This window comes from Mustela putorius, unplaced genomic scaffold (assembly GCF_011764305.1).
Source record: "Mustela putorius furo isolate JIRA1106 unplaced genomic scaffold, ASM1176430v1.1 tig00003834_pilon_pilon_pilon, whole genome shotgun sequence".
In the NCBI taxonomy this organism is placed as follows: domain Eukaryota; kingdom Metazoa; phylum Chordata; class Mammalia; order Carnivora; family Mustelidae; genus Mustela; species Mustela putorius.
Genome location: NW_025421987.1, coordinates 127,981,199 through 128,001,903, shown reverse-complemented (window position 1 = coordinate 128,001,903; position 20,705 = coordinate 127,981,199). Strand labels below are relative to the sequence as shown.

The 20,705-nt window shown below is 39.8% G+C and overlaps 1 protein-coding gene across 9 annotated transcripts in view; it reads right to left on the bottom strand.

Annotated features, from left to right (window-relative positions):
• ULK4 (unc-51 like kinase 4) overlaps positions 1 to 20,705 on the bottom strand; it is a 653,086-nt gene that overhangs the window by 423,760 nt on the left and 208,621 nt on the right. For all 9 annotated transcript variants that reach the window (XM_004754228.3, XM_013057115.2, XM_013057114.2 and 6 more), the window contains 5 exons: positions 10,905 to 11,038; positions 9,148 to 9,269; positions 8,937 to 8,993; positions 933 to 984; positions 736 to 830 (listed from right to left, as the gene is read on the bottom strand). In XM_004754228.3, the coding sequence (XP_004754285.1) occupies positions 736 to 830; positions 933 to 984; positions 8,937 to 8,993; positions 9,148 to 9,269; positions 10,905 to 11,038 (460 nt within the window). The remainder of the gene's footprint in view (positions 1 to 735; positions 831 to 932; positions 985 to 8,936; positions 8,994 to 9,147; positions 9,270 to 10,904; positions 11,039 to 20,705) is intronic.

Genomic DNA, 20,705 nt, shown 5'->3' with positions numbered 1-20,705 from the left:
GCCTTAGATGATTCCAGTCCCAGGCACCACTGACTACCAGCACTTAAAAGACCCCCAGTTAGAATTGCCTTACTGAGTTCAGTCAATCCCTAGAATCATTAGAGAAAACAGGAAAATGATAGGGTACTCATCTTACCTGGCTTCTTTTCTTGATGCTTTCTGTGGGTGAGAATGAAATCAAATAGCCTCTCCTCCCTCCTCTAAAGTCAGCGCTCAACTCGGCTAAGGATCCCTCAGGCAGAGGTTCTAAAATAGATGCAATTTCACAGTCCAGAAGACATCTGGCAACTAGTAAAGACCTTTCTGTTTGTCACTAAAGGGGGAAGCAGTGGGTGCTACCCAAATCTAGTGGGCAGAGGCCAGGGACACTCTGAAACATCCTATAATGCCCAGGACAGCCATCACAACAAGGAACGGTCCATCCCCAAATGCTCACAGTGCCAAGACCGAGAAACCCTACTGTAAGAGTTTATGCAGTTGGGTACAACAAATAACCAGGAAAGAAGCAAGAAGCAGCAAGCTGGGGATAAGGAAACAGAACAATGAGCATCGGTAATCCCGCAGAAATCAATGAGGGAAGACACTTCCTATGTTCATCTCGTCAGGGGGCAGTTTTTCTGAACGGTTATTTCATATGAGGAACATATATAAACCAAACATATGTAAATTACTCTCTTTATATACAGAATACCAAGCAAACAAAAAAAATCTTTCTCACAAGCTGCCAGAACTGACCGTAGAGCAATAGTTTTTCAACAAAATAGGATACTGTATTATTGCTTCAAAAGCCGACAACGTGATCTTGATAAACTCTTCCGATGCCATCAGTCCTAGGAATACAGGTAATTATTACAGATGTTTATTTTCATGTGCAAAATCACAATATCAAAGTACCTCAAACAAAGATGCAATATGTTCCATGGTCTACTCACCTATAGCTCCATCTATGTTAGTTTCTCCTGAGTCTACAGATTTAATATGACTCTGTAAAAAATAAAAATTAGTAAGTGAAGATTTCAAAATAACTCTGAAAGAAAATAGAGATAATATTTTCCCAAAAACTACACCCATCATTCTTACTGAAATCATTCCTGGAAGGTATTACATACCATAGGCAATTTATAAACACTACAATCATCATCTTAAAATAGGATCATGTGAAATAATATATACATTGTAAACCACAGTCATTTTTAAACACAGATCACCACCCATGAGATTTAATGTTGGAATAAATGCCATAGCAATAAAAGCACAGAAAGGTCAACCTATAAAAGTGAGGATAATCCAATTAATACATAACCATTTCCAATATGCTACACTTACTCCCTACCTTGGAAGTTAGTATGGATGCACGCAACTGGGTGAAACAAACCTTTCCCAGGAAGGTCAAGCCTTGTCTACGCTTGACCACACTTAGCACCAAGAGGCAGCAGTTTAAGCACAGCCTTCAAAGTTCACCATTGTTCTTAGTCCCTCTTATATATGTGCTACCCCACCCCAACCGAAGCCCTGTGCCCCCATGCACAGTGACCCCCAACACTGTTCTAGAGGCAAGCCTACGAGCTCCCTGTGTGAATTTCCCAGTCCCCAGCTGAAGGCCACACAGAGAAGAGGTATTCTGTGAACACAAGATCTGAATGCAACAGTAATAATAACCAGCATGGCCATGATGATGACGTGTGGAAGCACCACAATGGAGTTGTGGCACACAAAAGAATACATATATACATTTTGTATATAATAATAAATACCAAATAAAGTATAAGATTACCGTGGTATTAAAAAAAAAAGTAAGCAATTAGTATGGAGGGAAAATGAGTCCAATGGTTCCTCTTAAAATACTTCGTAATATAAACAAGTATATATATAACATATATAAAAGAACATATGTACAGATTTTTGCACTATAAAAGGAAAGAAAATCCTTAAACCCATATTTGAGTTAAGAACTAACACATTCCTGGGGTGCCTGGGTGGCTCAGTGGGTTAAAGCCTCTGCCTTCGGCTCGGTCATGATCCTAGGGTCCTGGAATAGAGCCCCCTATCAGGCTCTCTGCTCAGCAGGGAGTCTGCTTCCCCCTCTCTCTCTGCCTGCCTCTCTGCCTGCTTGTGATCTCTGTCAAATAAATAAATAAAATATTTTAAAAAATAAAATAAAATAAAATGATTTAAAAAAAAAAGAACTAAGACATTCCAGGGGCACCTGGGTTGCTCAGTCGGTTGAGCATCCAACTTTTGATCTTAGCTCAGGTCTTGATCTCAGGATTGTGAGCTCAAGCCCCATATGGGGCTCCCTGTGTTCAGCAGGGAGTTTACTTCCTCTATCCCTCTGCCCCTCCCCCTGCTTGCTCTCTCTCTCTAATAAAATCTTTAAGAAGTTAAATAGAAAAAAGAATACAAATCTATTTATACATATACACACAGCATAATCTCAACCACATATCAGTGTAAGTCATATATGTATATATGTGTGTATACATATATATATATACATTACACATACAGTTTTCCACACACACATGCATATATGTGAATTAAAACACGCTAAGTAAACAACATGTTAACAATGGGGTTGTTTCTGAAACTGGTGGAGTTATGGGTGAATTTTTCCTTCAAATCTCACTATAATTTTCTACATTTTCTTGAATGAATACATATTTTATAAGTTAAATAAATAAGCACAGGGGCGCCTGGGTGGCTCAGTGGGTTAAGCCGCTGCCTTCAGCTCAGGTCATGATCTCGGGGTCCTGGGATCGAGTCCCGCATCGGGCTCTCTGCTCAGCGGGGAGCCTGCTTCCCTCTCTCTCTCTCTGCCTGCCTCTCCATCTACTTGTGATTTCTCTCTGTCAAATAAATAAATAAAATTTTTTAAATAAATAAATAAATAAGCACAAATTGCCTTTAAGACAAAATTTCAAAGACATAGGCTTTTTGAAAGCTGAACATATGAGATATTTTAAATTGCTTTTTTTTTAAATCTATGACTACAAAAACCAAAAAACTAAAAAAGAAATAATATAATAAATAATTTTAAACAGGCAACATAAGCCTGTCATAATAATTTGGTTGAAATAATTTGACAAAATTCCAAAATGGGCACATAACTTTTGCCGAGTAAATATGATGTTGAATAAAATCTTCAGAGAAAGATATCTTTTGACTTAAACAAATCTATTTAAAGGTCTATGGATTACTTAGTAAAGAAAGAAGGCACAGGGACGCCTGGGTGGCTCAGTTGGTTAAGCAGCTGCCTTCGGCTCAGGTCATGATCCCAGCGACCTGGGATGGAGTCCCTCATCGGGCTCCTTGCTTGGCGGGGAGCCTGCTTCTCCCTCTGCCTCTGCCTGCCATTCTGTCCGCCTGTGCTTGCTCTCTCCCCCTCTCTCTGACAAATAAATAAATAAAATCTTTAAAAAAAAAAAAAAAAGAAGGCACAGCACAGTGTTTATACTATGATCTTTCCTCTGTATATTTTTTTTAAATATAGATAATACACAAACACAGATGAGGACAAAAATTTTCGAGCAAGAATGACAAGAAACCACCAGCAGAGGTTTCCTTTAGGAAGACAGAATGCTAGCCTAGGAGACGGGCTTTTACATTTCATTTTCTGCCCTTCTGCACTGTTGGAACTTTCTAGCCATATATGTGCATTAATGTTTTTTCTTTTTTAATGTCAAGAAGGGTTATCTAGACAGTGAAATTATGGGATTCTTTTAACTTATTCTCTTCCTTATGCTTCCAGCTTAATTTTTTTTAATTAATTTATTTTCAGAAAAACAGTATTCATTATTTTTGCACCACACCCAGTGCTCCATGCAATCCCTGCCCTCTATAATACCCACCACCTGGTACCCCAACCTCCCACACCCCCGCCACTTCAAACCTCTCAGATTGTTTTTCAGAGCCCATAGTCTCTCATGATTCACCTCCCCTTCCAATTTACCCCAACTCCCTTCTCCTCTCTAACTCCCCATGTCCTCCATGATATTTGTTATGCTCCACAAATAAGTGAAACCATATGATAACTGACTCTCTCTGCTTGACTTATTTCACTCAGCATAATCTCTTCCAATCCCATCCATGTTGCTACAAAAGTTGGGTATTCATCCTTTCTGATGGAGGCATAATACTCCATAGTGTATATGGACCACATCTTCCTTATCCATTTGTCCGTTGAAGGGCATCTTGGTTCTTTCCATAGTTTGGCGACCGTGGCCATTGCTGCTATAAACATTGGGGAACAGATGGCCCTTCTTTTCACGACATCTGTATCTTTGGGGTAAATACCCAGGAGTGCTTCCAGCTTAATTTTTAAAAATTCCTCCTGAATGTTTCATTGATTTACCAATTTTAATACATTTGATACATTTATACATTAATACATTTGATACATTAATACATTTGATACATTTCTTCTTCTAGTACGCATGAAGGTGTGTAAATTAGGAAAATACGCTAGATGGGCCAGTGTACAGAGAGAGGGCTCACTTGAGATGAACAGTCATGAATTTAAAGTGAGACCAGTTACAAAAAAATAAAGAAAAAAAATAAAGTGAGATCAGTTACTTCATTGAGTTTTTTTCTAGCCATATTAGGCACTCAAAGCAGGAGGTGGAGAATTACATAGAACCAGAGCTAGGGTCTGCCAGAGGAAGACACTGGAGGAAGAAAGCAAAGGGAATTACAGGTTTGTGTAAGGCAATAATGGGGACTAAACAAGGGACTTGAAGCTGGGTGAAGAGAAAACTGACATTGTTATCCCCTTGGCAGGATAGGATGGTAAGTGGAAAGTGCTAAGACCAATTTAAGTCTCAGAGTAATCAAAGGGCTGTTGGGCATGGGGAGCAGAGGAAGTGAGGTGAGAATCAGGGATGGTGGCCAGACAATTTGGTCCTGGAAATGTCATGGGTGCAGGTAGCTGAGAGAAGGAAGACAAACTCCTGAGGGAAGAGGTGGTGGAGAGGCTGAGAGGCTGAGGTGTTGAAGGATGGTCCAAGTGAGGTTTGGTTTTCCAAGAACATGGACAGATGCAGCATGGAGACACCAGCAGTGAGCTCAATGCTGGAAGATTCTGAGGCATGAGGGGCAATGATCCAGGAATCTGTATGAGCACAAAACCACCTTCTGAGGGCACAAGCTTCAAAGCTGGGAGTTTTCGCAGAGGAGCAGAGAGGATAGATACCTGTCCCACAGCCAGGCTCCCTGCATGGAGGAATGGGGACCCAAAAATGGTACCATCTAGAAGGAAAAGCAGCACCTTGAGGGCAGGCCAGTGCACTGCAGTGTGATTCAGTACTTCAAAGAAGCTGGGAATGAACTCCTGCAGCAAACTATGTATATAAATTAACTTGCGGTTCATAAAAGGCGGGAGGGGGTCATAATAGGAACATCTGTGTGGCAGTGACCAAGTAAGTAGCACCATATTTTTAAAAATGTAAGAGTGTACTCTCTCTGCTCTATCTACTGAAGCTGAGGTCATACCTACCAACAAACCAGCATTCACTTAAAATAAAAATCTGCAGAAGGCAGGAAGTAGATCTCTTTTCAAATAATTATCTCAATGTTCAGGATAAGTAAAGATTTACTAATAAAGGAGATTATAATTATACTTTTCTATAAAAATTTTACCAGAATAATTTTATCATTTCATGTATTTGAAAATTAGAATTGTGTGGTCTTTTTTAGGAGAAAATGATAGCCACCACACTGCTATTGTTGCACTTCATGAGGCCAAGGACCTTAAAAAAAAAAAAAAAAAAAACACTCAACAAAATCCTCTTCCTCAGCTCATTAATCAAGAGCATTTTCCAAAGGACACAAGAAACACAGTGAACATTAGGTTAATACACATCATGAGTTCCCGAGCGCATTTCCTTAATGTCATTGCTTCCTATTTCCCAGCCCAGTTCAATGGAGGCCCCACAGAACTATGGTATTCACCAGAGAATCTCCCCACAGCACTTCCCCAGAGGCTCATATTATCCCTAGATACTTTTTTTTTTAAACTGGAGAGAAATGCGGGTATGATGACATACCGCTTCTGTTAATCAGAAGGGAAAATAGCAATTACCAGCTATGTAGTCCTCTTTTGTCTGGACCCTTTGAAAGCTTAATAATGGTTTAAAGGTGCCCTGCTAAATTGTTTCCAAATACTCACCCCTTTAAAACATAAGACGACCAAAACTTCACTTTAGTTAGGAAAAATATGTTTATAAAATGTTAATTGCTATACTCATATGTTCATACGTAAGAAGTCCTGAATTTTCCTACCCTCCCCCAAAAATAAATAAATAAAAGAGGTCTATGGGTCAAACAGGCAAACCATGCCTGGTGCCAGCATGAGAAGTGAGACCAACAGGAAGCACAACGCCACAACAGGAAGCCCAGCTCCTTCAGGACCCTTCTCACGAGTGGCCATCACACCAGCCTGACTGCTGTCTCCACAGCTGTGAAAGGTAGGCCAGCAGCTCCTGGACAGCTGCTTTAGAGGAAGCCCAGAAAGCTCTGGAGAGCAACGTGCTGCCACTGGATATAGCTACTGAAGATGAACCAGGCTAGAGTAGCTCAAATGAAGGTAAACTAAGCTATTCTACCAGATATATTTTGAAAAAAATACTAAAAATAATATTTAACTCCAGATAGAACAATAAGGCTTTCAAAGCACAGTACTAAATACACACACCAGAATGACCCCCTCAGGCCACCAGGACAAAAGATGCCCCACGCTCTGGACAGTTTCTACAGGACTGCTACATACAGCTGTGCAGCCCCCTTCTCTACACACACACACACACACACGCATGCGCGCGCATACACATGCACACAAAACCAACAAACAAAACCTCTTCCCAAAAAAGAGGAAACCTTTACCAAAATAAAATTTAAAAGAATTATTTCAAAGCTCAAAACTCAAGAGGCTTTAATATGCTAATCTGCACTGTGAATTTCTGTGAAGCTGAAGGATGTTGGATGAATTGACTTCGTCTGGTGGCATCAGTAGGGCACAGTGACTTCAATAATACCTTTGGCACCCTCTGGATAGATTATGAAGAAGTTCGCAGAAGTAACAACCAATTCTCAATAGTTCATAATAAATGCATAAGAACTCTGTAGGTAAGTAAATCTAGGTCCTTCATTTTAGTCAATACCTCTTCCCCTTTACTAATTTTTCATCAAAGCCATCCACACTGAGTGGAAGAAGAATGAACACGCAGCTAAGGCCAAATAACATATGAGATGAGGAAAATGATGAAAAAATTCTGGGACTGGTCATGATCCAAACTAGGAAAACATCATGGAGAAAGCCAAAAGATCTTTTCCATTTTACTTGCCTAAACTCCCTCTACCTGAGTGACATTATCGGGAGGGGAGGGGGCGGGGGGGGAGGGACAAGGCTAAAGATTTTTCCAATATCCTAACTACCTTTCAACCAAGAATTTTCCATTCCCTAAAAGGGCCTATATTAAGAGGACCCTGCAGACTACCTCCTAATCCACACAGAGTTCACCCATCCTTGGGAGAAGATAAGGAGGCCCCTCCTTGGTGAGCCCTTCTCCCTTGTCTGGAGCATAGCATTAGATGGAGCAGGTGTGTTCTCCCCAAAACACACACACAATAATTCCTGAAGTTCATAAAGACGATTTTTGTTGGAGACACTTGCCAGTTCCTTGAAAACCTAAACTGTAGTCAGTTAATGTACACAGAGAAAAGCACTCCACAGGAGAAAAAAATAAGAGAGCAAACAAACAAGGACAATTATTGGCCTTCCAAATAAACATCATGTCAAAAGATTCCAAGATGCCTACAAGGGCAAAACTACCATTTCCAGGCAACAATAGCTCAGTGCAAAAGGATCAGGGAATTACGGCATGCCAAAGTGATACCTATATAGTACTTAAAAACAAATTAAAAGGCAAATTAAAGAAGGTAGCAAATGAAAATTCTAATAATTTGCAAATCCATGAATGTACAACAACAAAATTACATACTTTGCAAAATTTGGGATTCAAGGCACTTAAGATAATAAAGATTTGAAGTTAGGTACAAAAGGACCCTAACTACATTGCTTGAACACACTTCTTAAAAAAATCAGTGATCTCCACTCAACTTCAAAACTTCATTATTTTATACTATGTTGAACCTTATAGAAAACTACACTCCCACTTGCAAAGGACAGTCATTTTTTTGTATTCCAAACTTGGGATAATATAGAGATGTTTACTTCATTTTAACTAGAAACCCCTATGGCGTTTTGAAAATCTCAACTGAGTGTTTGTTATTAATATCAAAGTAAGACTGGAGATGGCACGTGACAAATATCGCAGCTTCCCCTTTGTGTAGGTCCCCATTTTATCAACAATATATAACTATTCCAGGCTAGAAAAAAAGATAATATGATTCATGAGCCACAACCTGAACAAAAAGACTATTTTTTGTCAACAAAAATGAAGTGAAAGCAGGACAATGATTTGCGTTTCATTGTTACCCATCTCATCAAAATTAAAGAAAAAGTTAAATTGAGCTTAACTTAGAGAAATGCCATCATAAAAAGAGACACTGCACGTAACTGGACAACATAAGCCAAAGTAAATAATGATGATAACATATTCCCAGCATTCTATTCTCTCCAGGTTGACTATTTTAAATTTTTTCACAACGTTTAATACCAAAATCTATGAAGTGTTTTCTATGGACTTATTTGCCCTACTTGGGTGGTATCTGAACAAAATACATTATCAGGAGAGAACGTATTTTTCTCCAAATGTCAAATTTTATTACAGTCAACAGATAAAAATATAAAAAGGTCACATCCCTAGAGTCAAATAAATACCACAAGGATTTTAAAATTACTTCATTCTGACACCAAATTCCACAGACAGTAAAGACAGCCACATTTTTATTAGGAACGTTAAAAATTCAGTGTTACTCACAAGAATAGTTCCATAACTGAAAAGGAATTCTTCTGTTACAACTTGAGGTCGAAATACCTGTGTGATGAGAGTTTCCACAGATTAAATCCTGAAAGCCACGTGTAAGAAAACAAAATAAAAATGTTCTGTCTGAGTTGCAGTCTCTAAGACTCAGTTTAACCAAAAAGGGAGTCACTTTTACATTATTTTTTTTTTGCTAATAAGATAGTACCTGAGAAGTTACGAGGTGAAGCACGATAGGCATCAGGGGTAGACACAGCTTCAGCTGCTTCGCTTGGACTGTTGATGGGTGTTTGCGGCCAGAAACATTAGCCAAGGCATTAAGAATGTCACCTGCAAAGCACATCCCAGAGCACACACAAAGGTTACAGACCACAAATACTTCAGGACCACCACTCACTGCTTGAACACTCATGGGGCTGCTGTGATAATTATTTTCCAAATAAAAGAAGTGGGTAGGAGCTATGTTATTTTATTCACAAATATTGAGATTATAATAGAAAGCTGTGCCCTCTGGGGACAGAATGGATATAAGTTTGATCTTTCATTGAGCAATTTTAAACAGAGTTTATAGTAGTGGTTTTCAACATGGTGATTATTCTTTGTTTTTTTGGTCTTTTCCAAATTTTAACCACAAGCACTTTTCATTTCTGTAAACAGAAAAAATTTATTTAAAAAATTAAAAATGAATCTTGGAACACTGAAAAAAAATAAATAAATAATAAAATAAAATAAAAATTAAAAATGGGGGCTCCTGGGTGGCTCAGTCGTTTAAGCACCCAACTCTCGATCTCAGCTCAGGTCTTGATCTCAGAGTCATGAGTTCAAGTCCCATGTTGGGTTCCACGCTCAGCCTACTTAAAAAATATGTAAGTGAACAGATTATAGACTGCAATTTTTAAATAACAGAATAGGATGGAAGAAAAAGGATCAATTCCTAAAACTTCCTATTGGATGATAAGTCCAATCATAAATAAAACTTGTATTATGGACATCTGAATCTTAGCATCACATCCTAAAACAGGATGAATCTGGCACTAAGAAACTCAACTACCAACTGAACAGACTGTACTCTTCAGGTTGAAATCTTATAAAAGGTTACAATCCCCCCCAAAAAATTTGAAATGTTCTATTTTCAGTCATTAACAGGCAAAACAACAACAACAACAACAACAACAACTCTCAAAGTATAAGTAAGGACCAAAAGGATACCATCAATCAGCCATGAAGATATTTTCATTATTCTGATTTAATACTCAACACTTCTGAGTCAAAGTATATTTTACCATAAGAGACTGGATCAAATTTCACATTTTAAACATTTCTGGTTTACAGCTACATCTGCTGGAAAAGCATGGAATGGGATTTAAATAAAATGTATGCATTCCTTAGATTATTTTAGTTTCTCCAAATAACAATGAATAAGAGATTAACTGGGATAGACATCTTTTGCAAATCCTTATGTGATATGTTTATTTAAATTTCTTCAAACTCCAGAAGTTTCTAAACTTTGAACTTCAAAATTAAAATTCTTTAATATCTATACATTAATGCCTACGCATTTTAAAATTCTTTTGACAGTAAATAAATGTGTGGCTGTAACCTGAACGAAAATTTTCTTCTTCAGAATTAGGCAGAGAGAAATCTCGAGAAAGCCTAAGTTCAATTTTAAGCTCTTAAGATGCTTTCCTTCTGTTGGTTTTTCCAAAATTGCTCGTTCACCACAGAGAACACCTCAGTGCGACCTTTAGCCTGCTCATTGCCTCCGTCATGTCACTGATTCAAAATAACTATAAAACAGATAAAGCAAATCTTGAATTGAAATCTTGAAACGACACAACCAAGAAAAGATGTCACTGTACTCGCCTGTGATAAGCGAGAGGCAAGACTAAAAAAGAGGCACAACCAAAAAGCCCATGCACAGAAAGGCAGTCAGCATTGGGCCTGCGGAGGAGCCCCCGATTTTACCCAGGATCCGTGGCAGTTCCTGCACGATGTGATGGATGAGAAGGTCCAGGCATCTGGACAGGTATTCATTGCTGCTTTCCTGCTCCTTGCCTGGAGTGGTCTTTCTGCTGTCTCTCTCGATGTACATCACCAGCCTATATACAGGAAAGTGCAAAAGATTACCTCTCATGATAGAACAGTTGATAGCATCTGTCTGAAAATGCCGCCAAGGCAAGTGTTTCCAGGGGGCACAGTCCCAATCATGCTGACATTTAGATTTGTAGCAATTTGTCAGGCACAGTCTATTTTTGCCTTAGAAAAATCGAAACGTTTATGCAGTAAGAAAATAAGGCAACTTAGAATGTATCTGCCAACATATTACAAAATAATGCCCTGATTTCATTTAGCCTTGGCCCAGGAAAAGAAACCGCATTTTTCAGATGACAGATGAAAGGCAGAAAAAGGCGTCTGGGCAGAAGAGCGCTCTTGGAGTTTCAAAGATTCAAAGTGGAACCACAAGTTGTCTGCACTTCTGTTGGTCATCAGTACTAAATTTGCTTGGAACCTCAGACAAGTCCCATGAATTCCAGCTCCTTCACTAATTGTGTACATAAATCCAAAGAAAGAGTTTCATTTCAACATTGGATGATACGGATAGCAGATACTATATCAAAACATCTGCATTTCACATGTTCCTTTTCCCCTAGTTTTATGATCTCTGTCCTTTAACAAACATAGGACTTCTTCAACCCACTGGCATTTAGTACATCAATCTCTGACCAAGTGTGCCCAGCCCAGACCCAAGGAACATACCGGGCCATTACTCCAGACACTGAGGGTAAGGTTGAAAACTTTTAGGCTCATGTTTCATCCCCTCAGCTGAACCCACCAGGCACATTCCCAAATGCCCACTCCTCTTGTTTCTTGAGTGGGCAGTGAGTTCACTGATTTTGTTGCATGAAAGCTCCTTTATATTCCCCATGCCATCATCCCTTGTTCTCACTCATATCACCCAATTTTTACTTCCCAGAGAGAACTTCTTGTCAACTGGAAAGAGGGGGGCTTGTAAATAACACATATAGATATAAAGAATATATACACATATAGATATAAAGAATACTGAAATCGTAATGCTTAGCATTCATGTAGCTCTCTTCGTAGATCTGGTCAGGCTTTTTACCATTTTTGCTCACTATTACTTGCAGCTCTACGTGAACACACGCGGGCAACACTGAATCAAAAGTCTGTTTCCATCAGCCAGTTAGTATCCTCTGCTCAAGTTACTGATAACAGTGCTGGCCACACTCTAACAAGCACATGGCATTCATTAAAATCAGGGGAAACACTCATGAATCACCAGCAGTGTATCACTACTACTTAAATAATTCACAGGACAAAACTTTCTGATGACAAGTAAACCACAGAAATGAGACCCTGAGACTTCATAATAAATGGACAGGAGATGTGATACAGTGCATGGGGACAGCCTTCTCAGCCAGCCAGCCTGGAGCTTCCAAAACACATGCCACCACACACTGTTGTTATGGCCGGAAGCTTCTGAGACAAGAGCAGCAACTTTAAGAATCTCTTGATTAGTTGGCACTGTTCCCTCAGCCCAACACAAGGAGAGGGACCTGAAAATACCAAGGAGGGGGAAAACTAATCTTCCTTTTCTGCTCCCCAAAAGGGGTTGCCTGACATCTCCCTACCCAGCCTTAGCCATCTGCCCAACAGCTTTTCTGAAGTGAAAGAATACTTTGTCTCCTCCAAGATGAGTATTTCAAACACACCCCCTAAGCATAATCTGCTCTTGATCCTACTTGCACACTCTTCTACTGTGACCAATTCTCAATTTCAGGAAACTTCTCCTAATTGAATCCATGATGTTTTCTCCCAATCCACCAAGACTTCTCTTTACTTACTTCCTGCTTCGATTATATCTCATTATCTATCATTTCGATACCCTCTTATCCCCTGTCTTTTCTGTGGGCCCATCTAGCCAAACATACTCTGGATGAGTCCAAAGATCAGCTTTCTGGATGCCTGCAAAGAAGGCTGCTGAAGCTCAACTCCACCATAAATGCGTGACACCACTACTGAATGGCCCAGAGCAGTAGCAGCAATCTGAATATCTCATTGGTCAATGTATGTCAGTCTATTTTCAAATTGTTCTTCTCTTCAAACCCCTAAGGGTCCACCCTCTCATTAGACTCTCACTGAGTGATTCTAACTATTGTACAGAGAAAATAGAAAGCGTCATGAAGGAACTGTCCTTCCTAAGTCTCAACATGCGCACCTCCTGTGAATCACATCCTAGCCACATTTCCTCCCATCTCAACAGAGGACCTATCTCTCCTTTGCTCTGTGCTTTAGCTCTCATTCTCCCCTACCTTCTCAGAACCTTAAAACTGCCAATTACTCATTTTCCCTTTTATATATTTACTTTTGGCCACTTAACAACATAATTTTCATAATTCTTCTAACAACTTCCTCATTGCTTCTCTCAGTCCCTTCTCATCAAACCTCTTAAAACAGAAATCTATACCTAGCACCTCCACAGTTCCTCCTACATGTTCCTCAACTCACCTCAGTCTCACTCACGGTCATCACTCACTTGAAGGTCACTGACATCAAATCAAGTGGGCACGTGTCAGCAGTGTTCAACACTGTTGTCACCCCTCCTACTCCTCTATATACCATAACACCATACCTTTCTAGTGTTCTTTTCCAGTTTCTTCAGTTGGTCCTTCTCTGTGTCTTTTGTTGATTCGTGGTTCTAAATGCTCAAGTTTATCAAGACTCAGTTCTAGATCTACTGCTCTTTTCCTACTACCATTTGACCCAGGCAATCTCATCTCCATCAATGATTTGAATTCCACATATACACCTGTATATACTCCAATTCCAGAGCTGCAGCCCAAACCTGGTCTCTATATTCCACTGCTGATTTGACTTCTGCTTTTCTTTGTCTCAAAGGCATTTCAAAATCTACATATCCCAGGTAAACATGAATATCATCCCAACCAACCTGTGGTCTTTCAGAATATAATGTCCCATTGCAAGACATCACTCTCTACCCTATTAATACAAACCAGAAGCCTAAGAGTCATCCTTATCACCTCCTTTACTCTTACTTCCTACAGCACATCAATCATTAAATGTTTCCCAAACCCTTACACTTTTTCGCTCCCAATCAAATGCAAGCTTCCATATTACCTTCTTCCACACAACTACAATAGCCTCCTAGCTGGTGTATGTCCTTCTACTCTGTCATTTTAACCCTTACACACCCTACATCTATGTGGATCTTGTCCACCAGGTTCCTCCTGTTCTTAAAACCTTTCAGTGGAATCCCACTATCCTTAACATGGGAGTACTTTTTTTATTTTTTTTAAGATTTATTTATTTGACAGAGATCACAAGTAGGCAGAGAGGCAAGCTCCCTACTGAGCAGAGAGCCCAATGCAGGGCTCAATCCCAGGACCCTGGGATCATGACCTGAGCCAAAGGCAGAGGCTTTAACCCACTGAGCCACCCAGGCACCCCAACATGGGAGTTCTTAAAACTCCCTATCATGACCTGCAATGCCTATAGGGTCTGGCCCCCAACTGCATTTCCAGCTTTGGTTTGCACTCTTTTCCTCTGGTTACACTGTTCTTCCAGCCCCTCTCACCTTCCCCAGCAACAAGGTATTGCCTCTCTGCCTGCATGAATCTTCTCTTCCCTCCTGGCCAGTGAGATTTTACGATTTTCATACATTTTATAATGTATTTTTTATACCTTTTATGATGTATTTTTGATTATCTGATAGTTTGCATCCCAGGAAATTTAAAAATACCATAGGGCAAGAACCATATCTGATTTTGTTCACCCCATCTTTCTACTTCTGAGTACAGTTCCTGACATGAAATAAGTACCTGATAAATATTAGCTGACTAGACACATATTGCTATTGAAACTGCCCTAAGTCTTTACCTAGTTCTCTGAAGCAATTCCTTGGTCCTTACTTTTTCAAAGGTCTTTTTCTTAACTCTACTGTTTGATGTGTTTGGCATTTATAGAGCTGTGTTATATAAGGAAGGGAGGGAGAAAGGGAGGGAGGGAAGGAGGGAGGAAGGGAAAGATAAGGGAGGGGAGAGAGAAATAAGGAAGGAAGGAATAAAATTTCTAAGAAAAGCTTTTTCTAAGAAAGAGATACCATAAGTAAAATCAAAAAACAAATGGAGGAAAAATATTTCCTCCATTTGGTTCATCAAGTGATGAATAGATAAAGATGATGTGGTATACAAATACAATGGAGTATTATGCAGCATGTCAAAGGAAATCCTGCCATTTGAGACAACATGGATGGATTTTAAGGGCACTGTGCTAAGTCAAGCAAGCCAAGAAGTGAAATACTACATGGTAGCATTTTTGTGTGGAATCTAGAAAGAAAGAGAGAGAGAGAGAGAGGAAGGAAGGAAGGAAGGAAAAGAAAAGTCAAACTCATAGAAACTGAGAGTAAAATAGTAGTTGCCAGATGCTGAGGGTGGGAAAATAAAGAGAGGTAGATAAGATGGTTCAACTTTCCGTGACAGGAGCAATAAGGTCAGAGGATCTAATGTAAAACATAGTGCCTTTTGTCTGTAGTGTCATTTGTGAATATCTTCTCCCATTCTGTGGGTTGCCTGTTTGTTTTGTAAACTGTTTCCTTTGCTGTGCAGAAGCTTTCGATCTTGATGAAGTCCCAAAAGTTCATTTTTACTTTTGTTTCCTTTGCCTTTGGAGACATATCTTGAAAAAAATTGCTGTAGCTGATGTTGAAAAGGTTACTGCTTATGTTCTCCTCTAGGATTTTGATAGATTCCTGCCTCATGTTGAGGTTTTTTTTAACGATTTCGATTATATCTTTGGTATGGTATATGTCCAATTTTCCCAGCACTATTTATTGAAGAGACTGTCTTTTTTCCACTGTATACGTATTTCTGCTTTGTTGAAGATTATTTGGCCATACAGTCGTGGGTCCATATCTGGGCTCTCTAAACAACAAGTGTTGGAGAGGATGTAGGGAAACGGGAACCCTCGTACACTGTTGGTGGGAATGCAAGCTGGTGCAGCCACTTTGGAAACAGTGTGGAGATTCCTTAAGGAATTAAAAGTAGAGCTACCCTATAACCCTGCAATTGCACTACTGGGTATTCACCCCAAAGATACAGATGTAGTGAAAAGAAGGGCCATCTGTACCCCAGTGTTCAGAGCATCAATGGCCACAGTCACCAAACTGTGGAAAGAGCCAAGATGCCCTTCAATAGAAAAATAAAAATAAAGAAGATATGGTCCATATGTACAATGGAGTACTATGCCTGCATCAGGAAGATTAATACCCAACTTTCGTATCAACATGGATAGGACTGGAGTGAAGTCAAGCAGAGAGAGTCAAGTATCATATGGTTTCACTTGCTTGTGGAGCATAAGGAATAACACGGGAAACATTGGGAGAAGGAGAGGAGAAGGGAGCTGGGTGAAATCGGAGGGGGAGACAAAGCATGAGAGACTGAGGACTCTGAGAAACAAACTGAGGGTTTTGGCGGGGAGGGAGTTGTGGGGTTGGGTGAGCCTGGTGGTGCATATTAAGAAGGGCCCATATTGCTTGGAGCACTGGGTGTGGTGCATAAACAATGACTCTTGGAACACTGAAAAAATAAAATAAAGCTAAAAAAAAAAAAAAAACCATGGTAACTATGGTGGAGAACGCTTTATTGTAATAACTGAAATTTACTAAGAAAGTAGAACTTAAATGCTCTCAAAAGAAAAATAAAGATAAATCTGTAAGTGGTGAAGGTATTAATTAGCTAGCTGGGGGAGTCCTTTCATAATGTATCAAATCACCACAATCTACTCTTTAAACATCTTACAATTTTATATGTCAATTATACCTCAATAAAGCTGAATCTTTTTAAAAAAGACAAACTGGGGGCACCTGGGTGGCTCAGTGGGTTAAGCCCCTGCCTTCGGCTCAGGTAATGATCCCAGGGTCCTGGGATCAAGTCCCGCATCGGGCTCTCTGCTCACCAGGGGGCCTGCATCCCTCTCTCTCTCTCTGCCTGCCTCTCTGCCTACTTGTGATATCTCTCTCTCTCAAATAAATAAAATCTTTAAAAAAATAAAAAGACAAACTGTAGGAAAATATTTTCAATTCACACCACAAAAGACGATATGTACACACAGACACATATACACACTTATGTATATGTGTGTATATATGGGAGGCATACATATACATGCCTCCCAGATATCAATTAGAATAAAACTAAGAAGCCAAGAGAAAATATGAAGGACAGGAAAAGGCAATATACAGAGAAGATAATATAAATAGCCCAAGCAAGAAGATGCTCCACTTTGCCCATAATAAGAGAAATGTATGTTGGCCCTTGAATAATGTGGGGGTTGAGGGTGCTGAGCTCCCCACACAGTTCAAAGTCCACATATAACTTTTGACCCCCTCAACTGAGAAAACCTAACTACTAATACAGGAACCACAATAGAGCACTTTTTACTATGATAACACAATTTCCTACAGAGATGAACTGCTGCTCAAGCCCAGACAACTAGTGTCACATGATGTTTTAAGCAGATACTCCCAACACTTGAGCTCACTGCAACTGCACCACGAAGTAGCTATAAAATTCTTATAGTAATACAGTATGTGCTACAGTGAGTTTTATGTAGCTATGATTTAATACTGCATCTTTACATTTGTTTATTATCTCTCTCAACTACAAATGGCACCCTGTATAGTATTATGCTTGAGCTGTGATCAATTTTAACATTTTTTAAGATTTATCTACTTATTTTAGAGAGAGTGAGAGACTGCACATGAGTGGGGAGGGGCAGGGGAACGGTGAAGTCGACTCCCCGCTGAGCATGCATCTCTATGCAGGGCTCAATCCCAGGACCTCAAAATCACAACCTAAGCCAAAACCAAGAGTCAGACACTTAACTGACTGAGCCATCCAGGAGCCCGAGTTTTAACTTTTTATAATAGATTTATATGTATTTTATGACAGTAAATGATAAGATAGACTAGTATCTATATATATATTTTGTGCATTCATAACATACCCAACTTTTTCTTAATTTTTTTCAATATTTCTAGGCTATACGCTTCATCTGTAAGCTTTTTTCAAATTGTCACAAATCTCAAAAAAATTTTCCAAGGTATTTATTGAAAAAAAAAAATCTGTATAAATGTGGACCCATACAGTTCAAACCCATATTGGTCAAGGGTCAACAGTATATTAAAATAACTGTATAGCCTTCAAATGGCCAAATGCAGAAAGTATGATAGCAAAGACTGCCATCAAGACTCGGGATGATACCAACACCCCTGTACTGCTGGTGGAAGTATAACTTGGCACAAATCCCAGAGACAGCAGATGGGCAGTTATCTTCAAAATTTTTTTTAAAAAGTCTAGCAAATCTACCTCTAGGAAGAAATTATTCTATATATAATAGTATACCTGCAACACATTCATATTTTTCTGCTTATAACAGTAAGAAATTAAGGAGGAACATGCCCAGAAAAAGAGGGATGGTTAAATAAAATATGGTCCATCATTACACTGTAACTATTAAAAAAAAAGAAAAAAGGAAACTCTCTATATACTATAGGGAAAGAATGATGTATAAGAGACATTGTTAAGTAAAACAGGAAAAGTTCAAAACAGTATTTTTTTTGTGTGTAAACAGACAAATAGGATCTATACTCACATTTCCTTGGATAAAAAATTCTCTGGAAGGATACACAAGCCAAAATGAACTAATAACACTGCTTAGTATTGCATGATGGTGCTCTGGGGCCTCGGAACCAGAGGTGGAATATATTTCTCACTTCTGATTTTTCTTTGATTTTTGAACAATGAATACAAGTTATCTACTCAAAACATGGAATAATATCATTGTCCTACAGAGTCCATTTTTTTAAGTCACAGGAATGAAAGGCATAGCATAGGAAATATAGGCACTGGTACTGTAAAAGCGTTGTATGGGGACTGATGGGCGCTACACTTGCAGTGGACACAGGACCATGTACAGAGTTACGGAATCACTCTGTTGTACATCTCAAAGTAATGTAACACCGTGTGTCAGCTGTTCTCAAAAAAAAGAGAGAAAAGAAAAGATATTGTTTCGGTGATATAATGCTCAATAACACATGAGATGCTACCAAATGTTAAGTGCTGAATGCAGGCAAAAAGACTATCCCTCTCTGTAAGATCTATGGAGTTATTCTTTGTCACAGTGCCAAGTATCAGGATGACTTTCAAAAAGTCGTAAGCTAATGACAGTCCACAGCACTGCCTCCAAAAGTTTATTATGGTCCGTGGTCCATTAAGATGTCTGATGTTTTTTCTCCTTTCCTTCGGCAGGGTCACTTCATCCAACAATACTAAGATGGAGCGGCCGACCAAACGAGTATGTAATTCCCTGAAGCATTACATAAAACTGTGATCCTGCACAAATTCTGTTACTTCTTAAAAGCTTAAGTTTTCTAATTATAAATGAGATAATAATGCCCACATTGTAGGATACCGCTGCAACAATTCAATGAGCTAGTAGCCTGTAGAAGGACACACAGTCAATTCTCAAAAAATGGTAGCTAGTATTGTTAATTATTGTTATTACTTTTGTAAGATTTTATTTATTTATTTGACAGACAGAAATCACAAGTAGGCAGAGAGGCAGGCAAAGAGAAAGGAGGAGGCAGGCTCCCTGCAGAGCAGAGAACCCGATGCAGGGCTAAACCCCAGGACCCTGAGATCATGCATGACCTGAGCTGAGGCAGAGGCTTTAACCCATGGAGCCACCCAGGTGCCCCAATTATTGTCATTATTAATATTAATAATTACTATTACCTCTACCACCAAACTCAAGAAACTGCTTTCTTGAAAGATCCCAGAGGGCAAATTACTCCTCATCCTACTCTCTTACTCACAGATCATCATACTTGAAAATCGTGCCTCTGGCTTCCGCTGCATTTAGAGCCCTGCCTCAAGTGATTACAGTAAGAGGGAGTATGCTGTTTTTCAGGAGGTGGTGTGGAAATACAGGTCATTAAAACTTTACTATTCCTGGGGGAGGAGTCAAGATGGCAGAGAAGTAGCACACTGAGACTACTTCAACTAGCAGGAGATCAGCTAGATAGCTTATCTAAAGATTGCAAACACCTAAAAATCCATCAGCAGATTGAAGAGAAGAAGAATAGCAATTCTAGAAACAGAAAAACAACCACTTTTTGAAATGTAAGGCTGGCGGAGAAGTGAATCCAAAGCGACGGGAAGATAGACCCCGGGGGGAGGGGCCCCCTAACGGCAAGCGGCTGAACAACAGACCACAAAATCAGGAATTTTAAACAAGTCTGTTACGCTGAGGGACATCGCTCCAGAAGCTAAACTGGGGCGAAGCCCCACGCAGTCAGTGTGGCCTCAGGTCCCGCAGGGTCACAGAAGGATCGGGGGTGTCTGAGTGTCGCAGAGCTTGAGGATATTGTAAGAGGAAAGCTGGTTACAGAGACAGAGCCGACAGTAAGCTCACAGCTCGGGGTTACCTTGAAACAGCCGCAGGCTCGGTGAGCTCAGAGCGCGGCCAGAGGTCAGGCAGACGGGAGTTACTGGGCGCTGTTCTCTGAGGGCACACTGAGGAGTGGGGCACCGGGCTCTCAGCTCCTCCGGGCCAGAGACCATGAGGCCGCCATTTGTATTCCCGTCCTCTGGAACTCTACGGAAAGCGCTCAGGGAACAAAAGCTCCTGAAAGCAAACCCAAGCGGATTATTCAGACCGACCCCT